General features: G+C 37.5%; 1 protein-coding gene across 1 annotated transcript in view; it reads right to left on the bottom strand.

The window, feature by feature from the left end:
• Positions 1-24,823, bottom strand: part of LOC127455468 (EH domain-containing protein 4-like) — a 31,285-nt gene extending 6,462 nt beyond the window's left edge. Inside the window, exons 1-5 of the mRNA XM_051723396.1 lie at positions 24,405-24,823; positions 20,320-20,496; positions 18,365-18,462; positions 3,756-4,168; positions 196-360 (exon numbers count right to left, since the gene is read on the bottom strand). Coding sequence (XP_051579356.1) covers positions 196-360; positions 3,756-4,168; positions 18,365-18,462; positions 20,320-20,496; positions 24,405-24,634 — 1,083 coding nt within the window. The 5' untranslated portion in view covers positions 24,635-24,823. The remainder of the gene's footprint in view (positions 1-195; positions 361-3,755; positions 4,169-18,364; positions 18,463-20,319; positions 20,497-24,404) is intronic.
• Positions 24,824-25,103: the final 280 nt, after the last annotated feature.

The raw sequence follows: 25,103 nt of genomic DNA, 5'->3' as shown, positions 1-25,103 counted from the left end.
TGCAGCTGTTACAAATCCAAAGAAATAACAAATAATCTGCTTTTAATGAATGGTAAGAGGAGCTGTATAAACATACATAAACCAAAACGTTTCTCTCTCAAAATAAAAGATACATCCTGGCTAGTTTTGAACACATATATAGCAGTCATAATACTGCATCTTAAGTTTGCCCATGATCAACAGTTCTGGCCTTACCTGCATTTTGATGACATTAGGGAAATCTCCAGGTGAGATGTGGTGCTCCCTCTGCAGCATCTGATAGATCTCAGGCAGGTGGGCAATCAGCTCTTCCTTCTTCTTCTCTTTCCCAAACAGGGATGGCATCTCCTTTTTCAAGTAGCTAATGATGTAAGCATGCACCTACAAGACACACAGCGGATTAGGATCAGTAAATTGGATTATGGTGAAGCAATGTTTATGGAATAAGAGTTAAGTCTATTGGAAATGTATATCTTTCTACTGTATCTATAAATACTTTCCTTGACTCTTTACTACACAACATATTTTTCAAGGTAAAAAACATTTTTTAACAAATATTATGAATTCAAATATCATTTTGAAGTCACTCCATTTGACCTGAACAACATTTTCATAAAAAATGTCAAAAATATCTTTTATTTTTATTTTTTCACATTCACATACAGTCTTGCAGGTCTAAAGTGGTCTTTTCTGATTTAGCCTGTTTTTTTGGTCACATGAGAGCTACCCATGTTGGTCAAATTACCTGACTTTGAATTTGTGGACAAACATAAAATATAATAAAATAAAAGTAATTATAATAAAATATTATTCCAAACTACTAAGGCTACCATTTTTTCAGCTTTTAATAAGACTATTTTTTTTTTACTGTCTTTGGACAATTACACCACTTAGACATTTTTTTACTTTTAAGTCCCAGAAAGTATATCAAAATGACTTTGAACTCAGAAATAGTATGCATGTTTATCATAGTAGAGGATTATTCACATAACTGTTTTGTGTGAATTGCATTTTTATTGTACTTTTGAATAACTTCGATTAGAGCATCGTCACTGACCAATATACAGTATGTTTGTTTGACCATTCCGACAAGCCTGACATCCTGGAGCAACATTGTCTCAACCAATGGCACGAATTTGGGGCAGGACTATCTGTTTATCAGACCAATGGCAGTCAGGAAGTGTTTGGGAAATACACCGATCAGCCACAACATTAAAAACACCTGACTTATATTGTGTAGGTCCCCCTCGTGCCGCCAAAACAGCACCAACCTGCATCTCAGAATAGCATTCTGAGATGCTATTCTTCTCACCACAATTGTACAGTGCGGTATCTGAATTACCGTAGACTTTGTCAGTTCGAACCAGTCTGGCTATTCTCTGTTGACTTCTCTCATCAACAAGGCATTTCCATCAACAACTGCCGCTCACTGGATGTTTTTTGTTTTTGGCACCATTCTGAGTAAATTCTGAGTGTCGCTAGAGCCCCAAATATTTGTGGAGCACAATTAGGTAATCCATCCTAATAAAATTCAATACAAACGTTCCATTATTCAAATATAGGACTGATATCAGGGATCAATAGTGGGGGCAGTCTTGCTGTTTAATGCAGGCAATTCTCTCACATCTGCAAAATATCCACCTCCTGATTCTCTAAGCCAGTTACATAATCAAACACTGTGTGTTCACACCTTGGTAACGACCTTGCCAAAGGAGCATCCAGAAGCATCTGTATTTACACAAACATTTTCCTCAATATAGAGGAAGTACACAGCAAAAGATCCAAAATAAGGCTGGCCTTTTCCCCTCTAATCCATGTTTCTTCCTCTGACGGGCAGAGGAAGACATGAAAGGCGTAAACATGACAAGTGGCAAGACTGAGTGGGGTGGAGAGGTTAGGAAAAATAAGGGTCGTGCTCTCCTAAAGCACATTAGACACATTCCTTTGTACCATGGAAAGAGACTTAGCTGGGCCTTTCCAGGAGATGGAGGAGGCGTTTAACTCCCTGCCTCACATGGCTTTAGCATTAAAGGAAGGCATGCACACAGCTACAGGATTCCTGTTTGCTGGACGTAATTTGAAAATACAGCGGTAGAGATAAGACACACTTTCTTTCATGGTTCCATGAGGAGATTGTTTATAGTGTGCAGATTTAAGTGTTAGTGTCATGTGGCACAATGTGTCAGTTTTTATAGTGCCAAAAACAATAGTGGTTGAACTAAGGTCAAACACAAGACATAACAATGAGTAGTGATGCTGGAAAGTTTCAGCATAGGTTTAAATTCATGAATCAGTAAGTTTCATCATTTTTTTTTTGCTATTACAGTTATTAATTACAGGCTATAAAAACATAGATATTACTATTAGTGCTGTCAGTTGATACATTTTTTAAATCGCAATTAATCGTGATTAAAGGTTTAGTTAATTCAAAAATGATAATGCTCTCAATAAGCCATCCCAGATGTGTATGTCTTTCCTTCTTCAGTACAACCGAAATGAAGATTTTTAGAAGCACATTTCAGCTCTGTATGTCCATACAATTAAAGTGAATGGGTTCCATGAAGCTGCTAGCTTTTTGACAGTCCAAAAGGCATATTTAGCCAGCATAAAGTAATCCACATGACTCCAGTCGATCAATTAATGACTTTTTGAAGCAAATCGATAGGTTTGTGTAAGAAACAAATCGACAATTAAAACGTTTTTAACTATAAACGTTTTAACTTCCCTGCCAGAGCTGGGAAACTGTTGAAATGACCTAACTCTCGCATGACGGTCGTTCCTCTGTTGTAAACAAAGCGCCCGCTTCCAACTTCTCGCATGAATGCGCCATCATGGGTCGACTGGTAGCAGGAAGCGTATTTTAAAAGTTAAAAATTTTAATTATCGATTTATTTTTTACACAAACCTATCGATTTGCTTCAGAAGACTATAACTGATTGACTGGAGTCGTGTGGATTACTTTCATGCTGTCTAAATTTGCCTTTTGGACTGTCAAACAGCTAGCAGCCTCATGGCACCCATTCACATGAATTGTATGGACATGCAGAGCTGAAATGTGCTTATAAAAATTGGTTCAGTCCTCACAAAGGTTGCATTTTCATTGCAATAGGCATTAAATCTCTTAAACTTTCATTCTCCACAAATTAATCAGACGGCAGACTGTGGCTATCCACATTGTTACAGCAATCGTGCAGCTGCATTCATGATTCGCGTCAGGGCGTCAATGCCAGTGTCAAGCGCTGCTTTGAACTCCACATGAAAAGTGATTGCAGACAAAAAAAATCTCATTCTGCATTTTCATGGTAGTTAAGACTTGATGTACTTCTGTGGTAATAAAATGGTGCATTACAAAGGCTGCATGCACTTGATTTTTATCACAAGTCCCATCAGGGCTTGTTTTGTAGAACAAATAGCATTAAGAGCTCCTTTCACCATCACTTGATCACTGACACGGAATCACTGCTGTGTGCGTTTGTGATGTGTCAGGGAACGACTCCGGGCAGACACATCGCAAAGGTTCTACCCTACTCCGACCAGTGTTTAAGCTGGTTTATGCTGTATTGTAAATGCGTTAATTGCGATAAAGAAAAACATACACGTTAAACGTTTTAAATGTATCGCATGCATTAACGTTAACTTTGACAGCTCTAATTACTATACTATATAAAACTATAGAAATATAATATATAAATGCATTTTCAAGCATGAAGAGCAGGATTGTGGACCACTACGATAGGGCAACTATCACATCTACCAACTGCTTCTAGAAAGCCTACCTTGGCAAGACGAGCTCTTTTGATGAGGTCATTAAGTTTGCGCAGGGCAGCGTTTCGAGGCAGATTTTGAATGTCTCTGAAGAGATCCTGTGTTTCAGCTTCAAATAGGCGGCGGTTGTCTGAGTTCTGGAGAGGCTTGGCCCAAAAGGAGCCGAGATAGACCCTCACCACCTCTGGTGTATTGATCACCTTTCCCAATGACCACATCAGCGCACCATAAACCCGCATCAACTGCTGAGTGTCCACTTGGTCAGCTTTGTTCAGCACCACACGGATTTTGTCATCCTGTCCACGGAAAGCTCTGATCGCTTCAGAAAACTCATCAGATATGTCCAGCTTGTGAGCATCAAAGAGGAGGATGATACGGTCCACTCGCTCTCCAAACCAGCGCAGGACTTCAGAGAAATCATAGCCTGTGGTGGAAAAATAGAAGATTATGCAGTCAAATAATTAGAATAGAATTCGAATATACACTCACTGAGCACATTATTAGGAACACAAGTACACCTACATATTCATGCAATTATCTAATCAGCCAATCATCTGGCAGCAGTGTAAAACATAAAATCATGTAGATACAGATCAGGAGCTTCAGTTAATATTCACATCAACCATCAGAATGGGAAAAAATTTGATCTCAGTTATTTCGACTGTAGCATGATTGTTGGTGCCAGATGGGCTGGTTTGAGTATTTCTGTAACTGCACAACAGTCTCTAAAATTTACTCAGAATTGTGGCAAAAACTAAAAACATTCAGTGAGCGGCAGTTCTGCGGACGGAAACGCCTTGTTGATGAGAGAGGTCAACGGAGAATGGCCAGACTGGTTTGAGCTGACAGAAAGGCTACGGTAACTCAGATAACCACTCTGTACAATTATATTGAGCAGAATAGCATCTGAGAATGCACAACACATCGAACCTTGAGGCAGATGGGCTACAACAGCAGAAGACCATGTCGGGGCACTTTATTAGGACCATAGTGTTCCTAATAAAGTGCTTAGTGAGTGTATTTAATTGTCACAGCAAGGGAAAAGTGTCTTGACTCTGTGAACAGCAGCCTTTTAACTTTGGACTTTGTGAACACTATGGACGTCAAACATGATCACAAAGGGCAATTGACATGTTGTTTCCTGAAGTTCATGTACCTCAATCCCAGTCAGACAGATTTTTGATACACGCCATACCCCATAAGATAATTTTGCATAATTTCAAATGTGATAGCATGTCCTGATAGCAACCTCTGAGACACAGGTTCAGGTCCCATGACAACCAGGAAGTAATTGCATTCACATAAACAATCGTAAGCATGATACAGAGGTTGCATTTTCATTTTTACTCCACTGATGGTAAGGTTTAGGGTTTGGATGAGGGGGATGCATTACATTATTTACAACCAAAACTACTACACGATTTTGGTGCAACTCTGTAGATATTTCCTTGAAACTGAAACTCACATGCCCATATGTTCAAAAAAAGTTTCTAGCTTCGGCCACTGGGGGGGTAGTGATTTGAATTTCGGTAAGCACAGGCCAATTTCAACAGCAAAAATTTTGCTGAATTCACAGTTCAATTAGTCTTGACATGAACAAGCACACACAAATACACTAAAAACAATAGTTTACCATTGTCAATATAAAATAAAATGACACAATAGAAAAACATTGTGAAAACAGTATAAAATATTGATAATAAAAGGGATATTTCAGACTCTAAATTCTGATTTGATAAGCCACGTACAAGGCAGTTTTAAAATTGTATAAATAACTCTTCTTCGCGCTGTGACACCCATGGTAAAATCACTATGACGCAATTGTGGCTTAATGTTTCAATATAATATTTAATAAATAAACATTCTAAAATAACACACTGGGTCAATAAACTGAGATTTTAGACTCAAAAATAACCACAGTGAAAATAATCATGGAAATATGCTCAAATGAGAGATCAGGTACCTTCATATTACACGCACACACAAAAACATAATTAAATCCATTTAATATACATTTGTATTTGTTTTCTTCTTGTGGTTCTTTTCTGACATTATTTACATTATGTTTTGTATATAATACGCTTTGGACACATTATCTATTTAAATATTTATTGTGATTTATGTTTACAGTGCGGCTGGTTGGGCCTTGTCTCTTTGTTGACTTTGATTCTTCTACTCTGATTTGATGAATCTCCACTTCTTTATCTTCAACTTATGTTTTTAAATTGTTATTAGCCAATGAAGAACATGTGGTAGTCATGTGACATACTCAACCCTACAACCCTACAAATTCCTATTTGTTCTTTGTAATTTACACACTGATGAAGGCTTTTAAATTGTAGTAGCCCAATTTTTGATAAAGGCTTTTCATCCTTATACCATACCCCATGTGACTGCCTTGGATTTGTTTTTCCTTCATACTCACAAAACTGTATTTGAATTCTTGCTTTAGTATTTACAAGTGTTGCACCCTTTGACAAAAATGATTTAATGACTGGAAAATATGTTGTTTAACTGTACAATTGTCTCATTCTTCCCTCATGTATAAATAACACCTGGTTACACCTTTTCTGTGGCTGAAATAAACAGGTATAGAAGAGAGATGGATGTAACAGATCAGTTTTGAAGCTGTGTTTTAGTTTGCATGTCCCTGAACTAGCATGGCCATAAGAACCTCAGAGAAAGGGACTGCACACCAGTCCTCATTCAGTGGTTGATACATATACCTCATTATAATAAACTCATTATAAACCTCATTACTGGAGTTTTGGATGAGTTTCAGCACGTTATGATAAATTCAGCTTTTGAAGTTATGAGATGCTTTTTCAACCACCCAACAGCCATGAGGAAATGTAGCTACTCCAAAAACAATGCCGTGGATTACACACAACATAAAAAAAAATAAAATAAAAAATAAGTAAAATCATTTTTTTTTCCATTCCGTGATTTTTACAGGAGGAGCTCAGTGCTTAAGTGTGTGGGAACCATCAATGCTATTCCATATACAGGAACTTACTACAGTATATTAGTATGAAAGGCTTATCCTCACTCTAAATTAGTCTCAAACCTTAATATAAAAATATGTTGCCCTCATTTATAGTATCTGCAGATTGCAACATGTTTCAGAATTTCTACGCTATAAATTCAACAGGCTGTGCACAACAGAATTGGCCAGGTGTAAAATTCAGTTAATTTCAAATTCATAAATATTCTATTGAAAATTCATAGTCATATTAGACATACAGTTGTGCTCAAAAGTTTGCATACCCTGCCAGAAATTGTGAAATTTTGGCATTGATTTTGAAAATATGACTGATCATGCAAAAAATAAAAAAAAAAACGGTCTTTTATTTAAGGATAGTGATCATATGAAGCCATTTATTATCACATAGTTGTTTGGCTCCTTTTTAAATCATAATGATAACAGAAATCACCCAAATGGCCCTGATCAAAAGTTTACATACCTTTGAATGTTTGGCCTTGTTACAGACACACAAGGTGACACACACAGGTTTAAATGGCAATTAAAAGGTTAATTTCACACACCTGTGGCTTTTTAAATTGCAATTAGCGTCTGTGTATAAATAGTCAATGAGTTTGTTAGCTCTCACGTGGATGCACTGAGCAGGCTAGATACTGAGCCATGGTTAGCAGAAAAGAACTGTCAAAAGACCTGCGTAACAAGGTAATGGAACTTTATAAAGATGGAAAAGGATATAAAAAGATATCCAAAGCCTTGAAAATGCCAGTCAGTACTGTTCAATCACTTATTAAGAAGTGGAAAATTCAGGGATCTCTTGATACCAAGCCAAGGTCAGGTACACCAAAAAAGATTTCAGCCACAACTGCCAGAAGAATTGTTCGGGATACAAAGAAAAACCCACAGGTAACCTCAGGAACAGAATACAGGCTGCTCTGGAAAACGACGGTGTGGTTGTTTCAAGGAGCACAATACTTGAACAAAAATGAGCTGCATGGTCAAGCTGCCAGAAAGAAGCCTTTACTGTGCCAATGCCACAAAAAAGCCCGGTTACAATATACCCGACAACACCTTGACACGCCTCACAGCTTCTGGCACACTGTAATTTGGAGTGACGAGACCAAAATAGAGCTTTATGGTCACAACCATAAGCTCTATGTTTGGAGAGGGGTCAACAAGGCCTATAGTGAAAAGAATACCATCCCCACTGTGAAGCATGGTGGTGGCTCACTGATGTTTTGGGGGTGTGTGAGCTCTAAAGACACTGGGAATCTTGTGAAAATTGATGGCAAGATGAATGCAGCATGTTATCAGAAAATACTGGCAGACAATTTGCATTCTTCTGCACAAAAGCTGCGCATGGGACACTCTTGGTCTTTCCAGCACGACAATGACCCTAAGCACAAGGCCAAGTTGACCCTCCAGTTGTTACAGCAGAAAAAGGTGAAGGTTCTGGAGTGGCCATCACAGTCTCCTGACCTTAATATCATCGAGCCACTCTGGGGAGATCTCAAACATGCGGTTCATGCAAGACGACCAAAGACTTTGCATGACCTGGAGACATTTTGCCAAGACGAATGGGCAGCTATACCACCTGCAAGAATTTGGGGCCTCATAGACAACTATTACAAAAGACTGCACGCTGTCATTGATGTTAAAGGGAGCAATACACAGTATTAAGAACTAAGGGTATGTAGACTTTTGAACAGGGGTCATTTCGTTTTTTCTTTGTTGCCATGTTTTGTTTTATGATTGTGCCATTCTGTTATAACCTACAGTTGAATATGAATCCCATAAGAAATAAAATAAATGTGTTTTGCCTGCTCACTCATGTTTTCTCTAAAAATGGTACATATATTACCAATTCTCCATGGGTATGCAAACTTTTGAGCATAACTGTAAATGCACAAGCCCAATATGTATCTTGAGATGTGTCAGAAAGGCTAGCCTAGAGGAATAAAATCTCAGCTGAGTGGAGCTTAAGCAGGAACAGATGTGTGGAACGCCCATGCATTTTAACCCTTATAGCCAAAGCAGCATCTGTACATCTGTGGTGTTCTAACGCTCCGCCAACAGGCCTAATCTGAAATCTGTAGACCCTCTATGTACACTCATGCTGCACCTCTGCTGCATTGCATGTTCAAAGAAAAGACTTGCACACATGCATGACATGTCTCACTGTTTCAGACCTGCACCCTACCATCTTTGCTACAAAAATATACAAGTATGCTGCGGTATCAGAGTGCTGATGTAAATCCTGATGTGTATTTTGCAAGCTAAACCCAAGCTTGTGAAATGAGGCAAAGTGAGAAATGCTGACATAACATGACAGTGACATCAGGGTATCCAACGTGTCTGCTGTTGCCATGTACTAGGAGACAGGGACGGAAACGATAGAAGAAGTTTACAAAGAAACAGGCCTGCATCTGGTGACTGAAATGAAAACTAATGACTAAAGCATTTACACTGGAACACTCCCCGAGTCCTAAAGGAGTACTGGCCTTCAGTGAGGGAGTGAACCAGCCTGGCTGCAGTAATGCATCACACCAAATCTATTTTCAATGGGAATTAGCCCATGCTGTGCTGGTCATGTGGAATTTCTTACCCTCCACTAAGCCATCCAATCTGCATAATAAAAGGGTAATTCGCTCAAAAATGAAAAGTCCATGTCTTTCCAAATGTGTGTAACTTTCTTCCGTAGAACACAAGAGGAGAAATTTTAAAGAATGATGATGCTGGTTCTTTGTCAGAAAATAATCTCCTTTTGTGTTTCACAGAAGAAAAAGTCATCGTAAGGGTTAGGAATGAGATGAGAGTGAGCAAATAATGACAACTTTCATTTTTGGTTGAACTATCTTGTTAACTACCTGCATTATGGACCACTACTGAGACTACCTCCACAGGCCTTTGCACGTGACAATCTCATGTTTACAATGCACATATACACTTTCTCTTGTACACTATTTGTAATTTATAGTTCTAATGTTTACGCATATGTATGTGTATAAACTTTCACTTGTGCACTATTTGTAATGATTGTTGTGGAGGGTTTTTTTTTATGTCCTGTTTAAAATATGTCTGAGGTTGCTGGGAGGATTCACAGAGTAAGAATTTCATTGTACTGTGTAACACTGTTTCTTGTACATATGACAAACTCTTAACTTAATTTATCAATCCAGTATTTAAGTAGCTCTAAAAAACATCTTTGGAGGAGCACTTGAGAAGACTATCATAGAATAATGGGGTATATTTGAAGATGTCCACTTTGTCATTTGATATCCTATTGTACTCTTTGACCACCGTAGCATGTGGCTGGCCATGTGATTGAGTCAGTGTGTACCTCCCAGTCTTTGTTTACCATACAATACAGTATGGATTGGCTCCTGAGCACACAGAGACACTACAAAGTCATATAAACATGGCTCAAGTTGAGGGAGGATGCCATCCCACTTGTTGAAAGAAATGACAAAAAACAGCCCTCTTGTAAAACGGGCATCTCCCCTTACCATCTCCTTTGAATCAACTGTCATAATACTTTTTTTTTTCCTTCTAATCGTGAAAAAAAAAAATCTTTACGTATGATAACAGACTTTAAATAATGGCAATTAGCCAATCAAAATTGCCAGATATCAGAGGTGCAATCCCCTTATCAGAGCTTTACATTTGGACAGTTTGGAAATATTCTGCCGGGTGTTATGCTTAATTTGTACGATCTGGCATCCATGAGCATGCATGCTCTCTCCACTGGCAGTTTATTTACTACATGTTCCATCAGTCAAAACATTATTTGTATTCTTTGTATGAAGGTTTTAAGGATAATATTGTAATATGGGATATTTGGTATGACAAATCATAACAGCGGCCTCCCCTGTTCTGGATGCATGTAACACATGCCATATGAGAGTATAGCAGTTTAGTGTTTCAGATTGCATAATTCAGTGGAAAATAGACATTAAAGCTGTCAAATTAAAATTCAAATAGAACATTCTAATGCTGAAACTGTGCATTACAATTTTGGATGTGTGCCAAGCACTGAGTGACTTCAGACCGATCGCATTCTTGCGCTATAAAAAGCTAAATGCAGCGCAACAAATCCAGTTTAACAAAACGCAGGTTTCTCGAGACGAGTTTTTAAAGGTTGAGGTTCTTTTTAACTTGATATGTCATCTAAAAAAAACACACTGCTCCTGAATGAGACGCTAAATACGAAAGCGGTCAAAGATGTCCGTGTAGCACGTTCACATGGAAAAACTATTGGAAAACTGTGTGGATGGACACAAAAGCGTTCGGTGTTAACAGCAATCTATCAACTATCAAATTATCAATTCAAAACTTATTTGAAAAAAGTGTCATTTTTACCTTTGAAAATAAAAATAACCCAAAAATGCAGGACATGTCGATAAGAAAAATAACAATTGATTAACAGGCAGTTTGATCTGAGTTTAAGTTTTTATTCTCTATGCTGTTCTGCGCATGTGTGGTAACCCTTCGTACGTGTGTTGCCAGCTACCTGCTTCATATGAATGGAGAAGCGGCTGTGCTGCATGTATGTCATAGATGCATCCGGAGCCGGAGGCAGCAAACTTTAATCAGTGGCTTACTTTATCTCTGTTTCATGAAACATCCCGCTATGAAGGTATTCTCCATGATTTTTGACTTGTTTGCTAGCCTACATTAATGCATTCGATGTCTAAGGAAATTTGCCCTCTCAAATTAGCTAGTGGTAGTTAATAATCATCCAGTTTATAATTCAAGATTGCTTGGTCATGCTTTGCAAACTGAAGTAATAGTCATAAATTACAGATTTCTTGAATACAAAAGGCTATATATTTTGCCTTTAGCTAGCTAACAGTAATACTGGCTAATAATAATAATAATGATATGATGACTAACAAGATTATAATGTTTACATTTGTGCCGTTGTGAAATTTGGCAGTGGCATTCACAATACCAGAGTTTAACCTACACAAATGAAATTTCTGTCTGTAGCCCAGTGCTCACACTCACAAATGTTGTATACCACACACACACACACACACACGAATCAGATAGACCACAAACAACAAAGTCATTTTTTAAAACATTTTTTTTAAACGTAAATGCTGGAGGACAGGGAGAGCCAACATGTGGAGAAAGAGGTAGACAGATTGAAGGAGTCACAGGAGAAAGAGTCAGAGCCAGGTAAGAAATTATCAAGAACAGAGTGAACATTTTCTAGTGTTCTCACAACTAAGAACACTTTGCCATATTGCCCAGTGCCCACAATTCAGTAGTATTCCAGAAAATGTTTTCTTGCTTTCCATTTCTCTAAACTATTTGATGTTCAAATATGGCAGTTTCATAGTCATGATACATCTTTTAACAGGCTAATTAACTCCAAAATAAAAATCCTGACATTATTTTCTCACCCTTAGGTCACTCCACAACACCATACATTTTTCCCATCTTCAGAACAGTAATTAAAGGGTTCATGGCATGATTAATTTTTTCCCTGAGGCCCACCTTTAATGATAGTAATGTTGTTTTTTTTCATCAAAAACAGTCATAATTTAGAAATACAATACTACCCTAATACATTGCCAAATGCATTTTCTATCCTGTTTTTGACCCTCTGTTTAAAAAGCTTGGTTTTGCGGATGTTTCCCTTAAAGTCTTCTTTGTAACCACTGTTCTGATTGACTCACTTCATTGCTTGTGTGCAAAGTGGGCAAAGACATAATGTCTTTGTTGTGTGTTTGACTTCGTCTTGAAGCAGTGCATGGTGGTTACAAATTCTGTTTGACTTTTTCATCTGCACCTGCACAATGGCATGGTCACATGTGTCATCAACACGTAGCGAGAGCAATTCGAGAGCAGCCACCTGGCTTAGCCTCTGAAGATTATCCATCTCATTTCATGTAATATTAATCTTATATTGTGTCATGTTTACCAAAATAAAAAAGAATGATATAAATATCACTCCACTTCGATGGTGTTGAAATAATATAGGTTTATACTAAATATATGATGATATTTAAATTATAAATTATAAATTAATGCACATTAAGGTAAAACCATCGGGTATAATAATATAAGGGATATGAGCACATAAAATATCAGCACAATTAAAAGAAAACACAGGATCACTGTCTTGAAGTTATAACTGTTTGTATGACCCCTTTAAGATAACTGAAAAATGTCTGCATGTAATGAACGGCAATGTATTTAAGTTCCAGAAATGGCATAAAAGCATTGTAAAAGTTCTCCATGTGACTCAAGTTGTATATCCCAAATCTTCTATTTCGATACGATCACTTTGGGTGATGAACAGATCAAAATTCAAGTCATTATTCACTCTCAAATCAAATCAAATCAAATCAAATCGTTGATCAACTTGTGCATACACAGCCGAAATAAAAAATGGCAGCATGCTATTTTACATCAAACCTCATTGGTTCTTAGATGTCAGTTACATTTGAGAACCAATGCAGGTTGATGTTCATTTTTGAATCTGGCTGTGTATGCTATATTTTGATTTGATTGGAGAGAAAATAACTTTAATTACAGTCTGTTCATCATACAAATTGATAGTATTCCTACAGAAAACTTAGAATATACAACTCGACACATTAATAACTTTTACACATTAACAAAATGTCCTTTTTGGAGCTTGAAAGTTTTGGTCACCATTGCTTTTCATTATACAGACAAAAACAGCAAAGAAAATTCTTCAATTATTTACTTTTTTTGTCTGAAGATGAACAAAAGTCAAAAAATTGTAACTACATGTGGGTGAGTAAATAATGACACAATTTTCATTTTTTGGGTGAACTATCCCTTTAACACTTTAAATAAATAAAAGGTACTGAGTTGCCAAAACTTGTTTCACCCTCATTAATACTACCCCAGTTTATGTGAAAGTGTGTGTTCTGTCTCCCCTTCCCTCTACTTTTTGAAGCAAATCCGATTGTCTAGGCCAGTGGTTCCCAACCCTGTTCCTGGAGGCCCCCCCAACACTACACATTTTGGATATCTCCCTAATCAAACACACCTGATTCAACTCATCAGCTCATTAGAGGAGACTCAAAGATCTGAACTGGGTGTATCAGAAAAGGTAGATATACCAAATGTGCAGTGTTGGGGGGCCTCCAGGAACAGGGTTGGGAACCACTGATCTAGGCTAATGAGGAAGAAGAACGAACAGTTAGAGAGAAGACGAGTTATTTTTATTTAAAATTGTCATGAATTCATAAAGATAACTTATTACTGTGGTACGTTTGCTTTTGTTTTACTTAAATATATTCATGTAGTTATTCTGAACAGCTGGCATGCCATTACTATAGCAGTTTTGTTTCATCTTACAGTACATGGAAAGAAAGGAGAGGAAGAGAAACACAGAGGAATCACATGTGAAGACAGGGAAGGAAGGGACAGAGAGACAGCACAAATGCAGATAGAGGAGGAGAGAAGGATAGAGGCAACATGTGAAGACAGAGAGGAGGACAAGTCTGTATGTGAAATGCAGACAGCATCATCTCTTGATTTGAATGATTTGGGGGATAAAGGTCACAGGTCCCCAAAAAAAATCAAAATTGTCATTTTACCCCCAAGAACAGTTTGGTTCACAGAAAAAGGTCCTTTCAACCAAGTTGGTTCCAAAGTTTTATGTGGCTAGCATACTCCCAACAGAAAAATTTTACATTCTGCTTTCATGTTGAGTATTTGGTAGAAACCTGAAACACAATGTTTGTGCATGGTGGCTACAAAAATTACAAAAAAGCTTTGAGTGCATTTCATAAACATGAATCAACGCAATCCAATAAGGAGAGGTTAGTCTACTGGCATAGCTATAAGGCAAGTGCATCTCAAGGAAGTGTCATACAGCAGTTAGAAGCAGCAAATGTAGAGGAGATATGGCAAAGAAGGGAGTATGTGTGGCAGATTGTAGCTGTGACCTGCATGTTGGGGAAACAAGGGATACCTTTTAGAGGTCATGATTAAAGGGAGGACAGTGATAATAAGGGTCACTTCCTAGAGTTTATATCCTTGTTGACTCAGTTTGATCCTTTTTGCAGAGGTACACACCCCCATCAAACACTACTTACCTCTCTAAGGCAAGTCAGAATGAGATGATCACTTTGCTGTTCACAAGAAGCGACTGCAACAATAGTCAGAGAAATGTCAGAATTAAAGATGCATGCTATTATGGCAGTTGAGGCAAGAGATGGGAAATAAGAACAATTGGCAATGTGTCAGATGTGTCACAACAGAGGGTACTGTAAAGGAGAGGCTCCTGGCCCTGACAGAACAGACCGGTTTTGATGCAGTGTCAATAACTGCTGCAACAGAGAAGGAGCTACAAGAGAAGGGAATTGGCCTTTTAAATTGTGTGGCACCGACTCATGATGGGGCTGCATAAGTGGGTGGGGTGACTGGGGGTGTTCAATCCCACTTCAGAAGGCAACACCCTGAAGCAATTTGTGCATTGCTATGCACACGAGTTAAATGTTGTCTTATGTCACACCTGCAGAGCTGTAACTGAGGCCAGTGAGTTTTTTGAGATGTTGGAAAGCCTTCGTTCATTTTTTTAGCTGTTCTCTAGTGAACCATCACAAGTTCACAGGGACCCAAAAGCAATTAGGATTGCATCCAGCTGAACTTGCGCATCTATCAAACACACGCTGGGCATGCCAGGTACGTTCAGTAAAAGCAGTGATGGAGAATTTGATTGTCATCATTGAGTGCATGTCAAACATTAGCACTCCCACTGCAATAGGACTTAAGGCAAAGCTCTGCAAGTCCTCTCTGTGTACGACCTACTGTCAGTAACAGCAGGCCTTCACAAATATCTGCAGAAGAAAACCACTGACTTGGCCCAGGCAGTGGCACACAAAGATGCAATATGTGATTCTCTTAAGGTGAAACGCAGTGATGCCAGCACTGCAGATTTCCATGAAAGAACATTGGCCATATGAGTCGTAACGATCCAGAGCAGCTTAAAAGGAAACCATTATTTCCTTGCCTGGATAGAATGATTGCTGAGCTAGAGAGATGATTTTCTGATGTAAGTGTTGAGATGATCAAAGGCATTCAGGCGTGTAGTCCGACCTCTCAGAATTTCCTGTCTGAGCCTGATTTGGAAGTACTGGCACAACATTACAAAACTAAAGCCAGAGGAAGTTGTGGTAGCCAGAAACTTACTGAAGTGAAAGACTCAGGCTGGTGGTGGCCCTAATGACATGATCACGGTGAATAACCAACTGCATCCCTGAAAGCTCTTATCCAGGCAGCCATAACTATACCCATCAGTAGTTGTTGCTGTGAATGGTAATTTAGTGCACTACGTCGCCTTCACACCTGGCTCAGGGGAACAATGGGTCAAAACAGGCTCCATCACTCGGCTGTGATATCTTTGGTTGCATAGACCAGGACAAACTTATTGACCATTTTGCATTTATGAAAGACAGGAGACATAGCTTAAGGATACCATCTAAAAAAAATAACTGGACCACAAAAAGGAATTTGCCCAGGTTCAGGGGAAATGGTCATCTTCTCAAGAGATTGTAAAAAGTTTTGCTATTTGTGTTTTACGGTTTATAATTATTTGCAAGGTTGTGTTTTGTTCCTATTTCTCCCACAAAAGCATGCATTTTAAATGAAAAAAATATTTCAATTAGCCCACCACAGTAGTTCTCCTTATTTAAAGAGACGTTTTAAAAATAAATAAATAAATGTATTGAGTATTTGTGAGGTTGTATTTTATGTGTTTCTCCCACAAGTAAAAGGTTGTTGGCGGTAATAAAAAGTAACATCTTACAGTAGAATCTTCACATATTACCTTTTCAAAGTGTAGTATTGTTGTGTGAGCATTTTCAAGTTTAGATTGCATGTTTCTCCCATAGAAGTGAGATTAATGTACAGTGGTATGTGTGTGGTTTTAATATAGTATATATTGTGTTGTCACAATACCAAAATTTCAGTAGTCATACAAACACTTGTGAAATTTATGATTCTCGATACAAATTTTGGTCCTACAGAAAAAAAAATATATTAATGCAAATAAATAATTCATTCATAAATAAATTCATTCATAAATGATAAAAACATTGGCATTGGTTAAAAAAAAAAAGTAAAGATCAGTCAGTAATACAATGAAGAAAAAACATTGCAAGCAATAAAACAAAGAGTGCTAAATTTTTAATCTAAAGAAAAACTTTAAAGTAATCCAGCCACGAGCACCGATTTTGTCTTTCTTGTGAATATTGCTTTATTAATGACTGCATTCATACTGTAACTGCAACATGTAATGCACAGAGATTATGTTGGTTCTTCACATATGTGATTGTTTGCATTTATATGTGCTATCGACGTGCTGAAATACACAGCCACAACACTAGTTGGCGGTATCAACATAGTAGTGAAGCAACCGCAGCGCAGAGCATGTGCACACTGTTCAGAATACCACTTATTTCCTTTTCGATCCGATACCAAGTACTTTTAGGCCAATATCGCAGATATCGATACCAATTCCTCCATTAAATTAAATTTGTATAAATGTATTTGGATAAAATGACTTTAAATATTACTTTTACAAAAAATTGTTCTGGTGTCATGCAACTATTTGCTAATATAATTCATTTTTTCCCCCCACTTCAAAGCTAATGAGATGGATTAATATTCATGGCATCTAAATAATAAGATCACTAGTTTAAAAAGGAAAAACTTCAGAATTGATATTTTTGTGAGGATTGATATTTTTGATACCATATCAGTATCTGAAGTATCGATACTTTAGTATCGATCCGCCAACCTTAGCACACACATATAGACAGTCATCTGTCAGTCAAACCGTAAAGGTGTACTGATTTGAGCTGGTACTGCAGAAAGACTGGTATTATTATATTTATAAAATGTTAGTATCGACTTGGTACCAAAGTACCGGTACTTTTGACATCACTATTATATATATAGTAATATAGTGGTCCCAATTTACAAAAAGGCACCACTTAGGCAACAGTCTCTTGCTTCACATCCTGACTGAGGGCTAAGCCCCCCTAAGGATGAAATCCTAGAACCGCCCCTGATGAAGCTCGAGTCTGGGGTAGTACTGTGGCCAGTGCAACACCATGTTAACATAGAACTGACTATTGACCTGTATATTTGTTTTACTTTTTACTTCGCATTTGAGAATAAGAACTAGCTAAATCTTTTACTTTTTATTTTAATTTATCCACTTCGTTCATAATGGAATGCACTGTTTTAATAGCCAGGAATGTACTTTGCAATAATCTAGCATAGTGCTATGTATTTGTTGTATACTCTTGTGAACTAAGGAAGCAATGTCAATTTAAAAATCTGGTGAATTTGAAATTCAAATTTTATATAAAATTCAAAATGTAGTTCCTCAGACTGTTGACAGCCCTAATGGACATATGACAATTCTTTCTAATGAAATTTTACATAAACAAATGAGAACCATCAATATCTCTGTAAATGAGCACAATTTTGGAATAAACGTTCATAACGCAATAACATTTCTATCATAAATCAGTGGCGAAATATTGAAGCTGGTGTATTACATCTTTATCCCCCAAATCAACCACTACATATAAATAACAGGATTATTATCCTATACAGTAAATGCTCACTGTAGTCACTGACCTCTGCTTAGGCGTTGCTTCTCGCCAGACAAGATCCCCGGGGTGTCAATGATGCTAATGCTCTGCAGGACTTGGTTGGGCATTTGCGAGCAGATGAACCTGGTGAAACAGATGGAGGGAGTTCATCACCTTATGGTATCACAGCAAACACTGGTAGTACCACTATATTTGTTTGTTGACTCAAATGATCCGAGTCATGAGAAAGCAAAAAGGCGGAGACAAGTTTTGTTTAAAAAAATCTTTACATTAAAATTCAATCTAGTAATGCAGTAATAAATTGTGTAAAAATTATCAAATGAAAGGAGTTCCAAATCAGATTATCAACAAATGTACAGTTGTGTACAATCGGATGCATGGTGTCCACTACTTTAGACAGATATTTAAATGCCATTTTTTTCAATTCAGTGTGTGATGTTATATCAATACAACTATAGGCAATTACGTTTGCCCCTTATCGATAATAATATATGACTGTCCTTTGTATATTATTACGTTTTTAATTAATGACAGCATAAATTCAACATGACATTGAAAGTGATGCACCAAGTAATTCTGAATTTACCATTGTGTTTTATTGTAATGGACAGATGTGTATCTCTCTCGAAATACAGAATTTTGGAAAGTAAACAATTGGAAATGATTCGATTCTTGTTCTGAAGTAAAAAAAAAAAGTTTAAAAAAATACATTTATAATTCATGCATCAGATAATTAATGAATGTGGTTTTTACAAATCTTCATGTTAAGATAGAATATATAGGGTTATCAAAATAAGTTTAAAAAGCAGGATTTCAACATCTCAAGTGAATTTGAAGATTTCTTATTCTTTTTTAATAAAACCTAAGAGGAAATTGCAACATCTGTGACCAAACATCATCTTTAATCTGCAAAACGGAAGGATAGATTGAGAAAGAGGAAGAGAACTAAGTTTCATTTTCAATAAAATTGTATATACCTATTTATTCATAAAGCCAGTAGGATTAATAGGGAAAGACAACGAGAAAAGAAACTGTTGTGCCATCATGTCATCACATGATGCACAACGAGGTCCACAGGAAACAAAGTGCATTGTTTTAAGTTCCTCTGCAGGAGAGGAGATGTTCTGTCAAGCATGCCTTTGACCTTTATAGTGGTCACTGATAAAGTATTACTTACTCATTTCCCCTCCACATAAATATCTAGCAAACAGGGGAAAAAACCCTTTGTCCAACTGTCTAGGTGCTAAAATTAAACATTAAAACTTGTGGATGCTCATGCAACAGCTATAGTTACTTAAAATGAGAAGTGACCAAGACCCTTTACAGTTTGTGTGACACTTCGTGGAAAATATTTGCCTTTTATTAAAAATCAGATTGCAGGGGATAAGCAGAAAAACTAAATGGTTGTCAGAATGAGCTGTGTTTTTCATGAAGTTAACCTAGTTGAATGGAAATTACAAAACTGCACAAGCAAAGTGTATTTACTGTTCATGCATGGTCTTTAGTTATTTATCCGTAGTTGTACTGTAAACCTTGAATTGTACACGTGTCATTCCAGACAGTTTTTCCTTGTCCTAAGCCACAGCTCAGACGTGTGTAAATGGAAAGTCCTTGTTTTGACAACGGCACGAGCAAGAGGGAAGCCTGTTACAACATCTACTGAGAGAGAACTTGTGTTTACATCCCAGATCTCCCAGCCTGTATGACATGGGACATGGTGTTTTACGACCACTCTCATGGATCAGATTTTACAGAACATCTTATAAATAATGGAATGGGGTGATAATCTGACCTCCATCAGCAATTCTATACCATCAAACATGATCAATTTGAGCAGAGATTAATCTCCCATGAGCAAGTAAAGAGCCTTTGAGTCAATCAATTGTTTTAGAAATTTGATTGAAATACTGTCACTCTTAAAATGGTTAAAATCATCAATCTTGATCTAAAAATAGGAGAGTGTGTGCACCTGATCATTACCTGTTTAAGAAGGCATTTCCAAAGGCATTGAGTTTCCGGAAAGGTTTCTTGGGGTCTACAACCAAGGCATTTCCAGGAACAATTCCCTCGTTCTCATTATACATCACAGCAATGAATCCATCGGTCGTTGGTTCGGGGCCAATTCGCATCCCTGGAAAATCCTGCTCCAAAAGATACCTGCAGGAGGGAGAGGTTAAGCATTAACTTTAAACCACTACTTAGTGGATAAGCATGTGACAGCACAAGTAAACACCAAAATGTCATGGCTGAATGAGAACAAAATGAACGGAATAAATATTTGATAACAATTTTCATTTGAGGTGAACTCTCTTTTAATCAAAAGCTTTTAGGTTGAGACAATGCAATCACTAAAAAGATGGTCATGAAATGAAAGCCGACCAAGCATCAACACTAGTGGTCAACAAAATAGGTTTTTCAATGGCCGATGCCGATACCGATATCTATAAATGCAGATAAACATAATACAGTTTAACAGCAACAAATCAGATATACACAAAATGTACTAAGTGAAACTAACACTTACTGTATGCAATGAAAAGAAAAAACCTTGAAAACAGAAAGTGTTGACCGTCCATTGACAAATCTATTGGTAGATTTTGAAACTAAAACTAAGGAAAGTTAAAACTTCTGTTAATCGGCCAAGCAAACATGGTTATCGGAGAGGCCGATAATTACAAAATGGCCAAATATCGGTTAATTAATCAGCCTGACCGATATATTGGTCTGTCGCTAATCAAAGCTAAACAGTGGACTAGATGAATGGCATCCCTAGAGAATGGCATCCCTAGAATGTGAAAACAGACCTTTTCATCAGTTTTGTGCTTCCTGTAACTTCTAGCCATACTATAGAACCTTACCGCATCCTGTCAGAGGATGAGAAAGTGTCAAAGGTCTCCAAGCAAAGAAACGCACATGGGGTGTCATTAAATCCTAACATAAATACAAGGGAACTATAAATCAGGTTGAATTTCTCTGAAGAAAAACCGAACTATTGGGAAATACATTTTACTGGAGAAAAAAAGCAATGCAAACATAATTTGTATTGGCTCGTCATAATATATTTTTGAATGCTATACAAGCAAGAACTTTAAACAATGTTTAGGGTATGATGGGGCTAATTTTCCTTAAGGAAAATTTGCTTGTATCTGGTCACAAAATGTATCAAGATCGAAAAAATATATTTCTTTATACGCAACAGTTAGTTCTGGTCCTCGAATCTGATGATCTCACACCATCATCACTCGGACACTTCACTGCGTGAATCACTCTGTTTGTGAACGTGCCATTCTAAACTAAAGTGTAAGAGCAGTGCAAATGTGTTAAGAGCTACTGCATGTATCTCTTTACATGTAAATTTTTGACATTACATATGTTAGCCAGCATGTGGTAGCAAAAGGCCATTTTTGTGTGTAATATGAGCCAGTTAGGTGATGTGAAGTGAGTCAGCATCAGTCCGTGTTTAAATACAACAGCACTACATGATCGCTTGTATTACTACTACACTACTAAAGCTAGGAAATAGCTTTAAACGAACAACTTCAGCATTATGGCTCATCACAGCTGAGACACAACAGACTGATTAATTACACAACTCAAGGCACTTACCTCTTATCAGAGTTTCCACATTTGAGAGGACCTACAGTTTAAAATGCCGGAGAAGACTGCAGTTTCTATAGTGAATGTCTCTTGCGCACCGGCTACCGTGAAATAGGGAGACATTTTTCCACCGAGAAAGCTGATCTTCAGAAAGCTGACAGCATCTCTGCTTGGGAGTGGCAACAGGTGATGGCACACACCTCTCTCTCTCTCTCTCTCACCTATCCTTGTTTGTCCATTAACTTGTTAGAAACATCACAAGCCGTGATACTATTTCTGAAGTGACATTTTTGAATTACTAACAGAGGCTTGGACACATCATTTGGTTTGAACCAGCAAAGGCAGATTCTGATCTGTCGCAGAAGAAAGTAGTTCCATGCACAAATGTGTTTTTATGATCGTACTCAGTTTTACTTATTTTTAAAAAATGTATTTGCTCAGTGAACTGTTGTATAAGCAATATCACACTCGCAATCGTGCTATATGGCCCTAAATCAGTACTGCTGTGATTGCCTGCAGCAGAATAACAGCAGTGCTGATGTAGGGCCATAATCGCACTCTTTGTCATGTGATATTGCTTAATTATTGAATACTTATGAAACAACATCCGGATAATGCTTACTCAAAATAACTACTTCAGAAAAGAGTGCACAATTTCCCGTTAATTTCAGACACATTTTGCATTTTATGACATCTCAAGTATTCTATAAACAAATTAATATCCATTGTGATTGGATAAGTCAATGTGAGCCCACTTTGAACATTTTCAGAACAAATCTATTTGCCCCACTTAAGGCAACAAGGAGAGCTTTTTTTTTAAATTCCAAATACCATCCTTTCAGTTATTGGGCAGTTATTAAAAAAACTTTTGATTTAATGGCCTTGAACAAAACTGAAAATTATAAGTTTTGTCTCATAATTATTTTTGTAATTTCAGGGATTCTCATTAGCTACATAAATGTGCAACATTTAAAAAAACAAAAAACAAATACAAAATATTAAATGAAGTTAATATGTAAAAGGGTTGCCAGATAATATATGCATCACCCCAATCAGAGATTTATACATGCACAAATAGGAAATATTTCGCTTTATGTCATACCTAATTTATGCAATCTGGCAACCATACATGCGAGTGCACGCGCTTTCTCTCCTTGTTATTTGTGAAATACTTAAGTCCCTCACACCTGTATGTGAATGTTACTCTGACAGTAATCATTTATCAGTGTCATGCAGCCTGTTTTATGCAGTTGTGTGCTGAATGGGGTGCCAAACAAACCATTGACGAGACTCACATCATGACCCATGAGCGTGTAAACTTGATGTTTTGAACATAAAAACAAGTGAACGGGTCCACTTTGCGGCCAACATTAAAAGAAGCTTTTAGAATCTATAATTTCCGAATATTTTATTTTACTCTTAAACCAGACTCCTGATGTAGTGTTAAATTGAATACTAAATTACCACTGCATTGAAGTATGGTAAAATAATCAATTAATAATTGTATTCAGCCTTTCAGTTTTACTAACACATGATAGAAAGTATAGCAGAATGGTCCCATCAGTATTCACTTCAGAAAATTGTGCATCATTCACTGAGTGCATGTCTGGGCTTAAAAGATAAAACTATGCAGATCTTTTTATCTTCTCTGTTCAATGATCTACTCAACGGCTGATGTGGCCTCAGTACCAAAATAACTGCACACCCCTGCTCAATTGAATATGTAAGACTAATACTGTAAATTGGCAAGCAGATTTTCTTGAATACCAGCAAACACACAAAAATCCCTGCATTTTGTGAATGCACAAAATGCTGTATCAAAACTTATAAACGTGTATGATTTTGCAAATCAGTATGTCCTAATCTGCGCAGAATTGTGCTGTCATTTTCATCGACAGATCATGGAGGAGTGAGTCCCCCACTCGAAGCAATACATTTATTGTACATTTAAAAAAAAAAACTATTCTTTACGTTATTTAAGTAGCATTTAAACGATTGAATCTATTAAAAATGTGTAATTATGATACATCACTATTTTCAGAAGCACCCTCGGTGATCTGGAACCGGGCCTGGCTATTGGATTTTCTCATTAATTCTGGGACTCCCTGTCTAGATATTGTCCTGATGCGACTCAACACAGAGACATCAAAGTGGGATGGTATTGACTAACAGTGAAAAATCAATAAGAAGGATGATTCTGTCATTTATGAGTTGTTTGCATACTCTCCAGTCATCTGTATCTCTGACTGTGAGCTGGCACAAGCTGTTTTTCCACACTCCCATCTGAGTGTTTGCAGTAACCACAAAGAGCTGACTGTACTAAATTTCACACGTGTATAAGCTGTTTTTGCGTAGATAAAAATATTTAATATGGAAAAGCCTTTCTCTACTTGCAAGACATTAACTTACATTTATTTTAGCAATTGTTGGCGTTTCAGAAAAGGTAGAAAACCAAAAGAGTTTATTACCTTATAAAAGTGGTTTTCCCAGTGGAATACTGTCCGACCAGGAGGACCATGGGTTTGCTCTGGAAGTCTGCCTCCTCCAGCGCCGGTGAGTGGAAGTCGTGAAAGAGGTACGTCTCCTCTAACGGCAGCAGTTTCTTGGAATAAAGACTCTGAAGTCCTTCTGTCACTGTCTGAAACATATCGCCGTCCTTGATCCTTCCACCCTGTTCCTTATTTACCCAAGTGAACATGTTGCCGTTCCTCTCGAAGCTCTCTTTTATATGTTGTGTAACCTTAGTTCCCCCTTTCTATTCTCCAGGAATTTAAAACGGCCAAATGTGTTTTTCTTAAATTTGTCTATAAGGACGTGACACCAGCCTGTCTTCTGCCAGCTGCGCGTGCTGTCCAGTTGTGACGCCGTGACCTCACCTGTTTACACTTAAGAGACGCTCGTTCTCATTAATATTCATGAAGTAAAGTGACGCACGGGTTTCACAGTGCAGCGCTCCCTCGTGAGGGCGGGTTGTTGGGTGGAGTTGAATACATTCAGCCCTGAAAGCCCTTAAACCGTTTGAATAGACACCGTTGGATATTTTAAAGAATGTGTGGCTTTTTGACAAAGCAGACATGCATATTATCAGTATATGTTGTGTAAATCCTGGCTATGGACTAGCACACTCTTTACGGTGTTTAAGAGACTGAAATTCTCCGCTATATAAA

The sequence above is a fragment of the Myxocyprinus asiaticus genome, chromosome 17 (assembly GCF_019703515.2).
Source record: "Myxocyprinus asiaticus isolate MX2 ecotype Aquarium Trade chromosome 17, UBuf_Myxa_2, whole genome shotgun sequence".
NCBI lineage: Eukaryota > Metazoa > Chordata > Actinopteri > Cypriniformes > Catostomidae > Myxocyprinus > Myxocyprinus asiaticus.
Note: the sequence above shows the minus strand (reverse complement) of the source record. Positions and strands in the feature narration are given on the sequence as shown.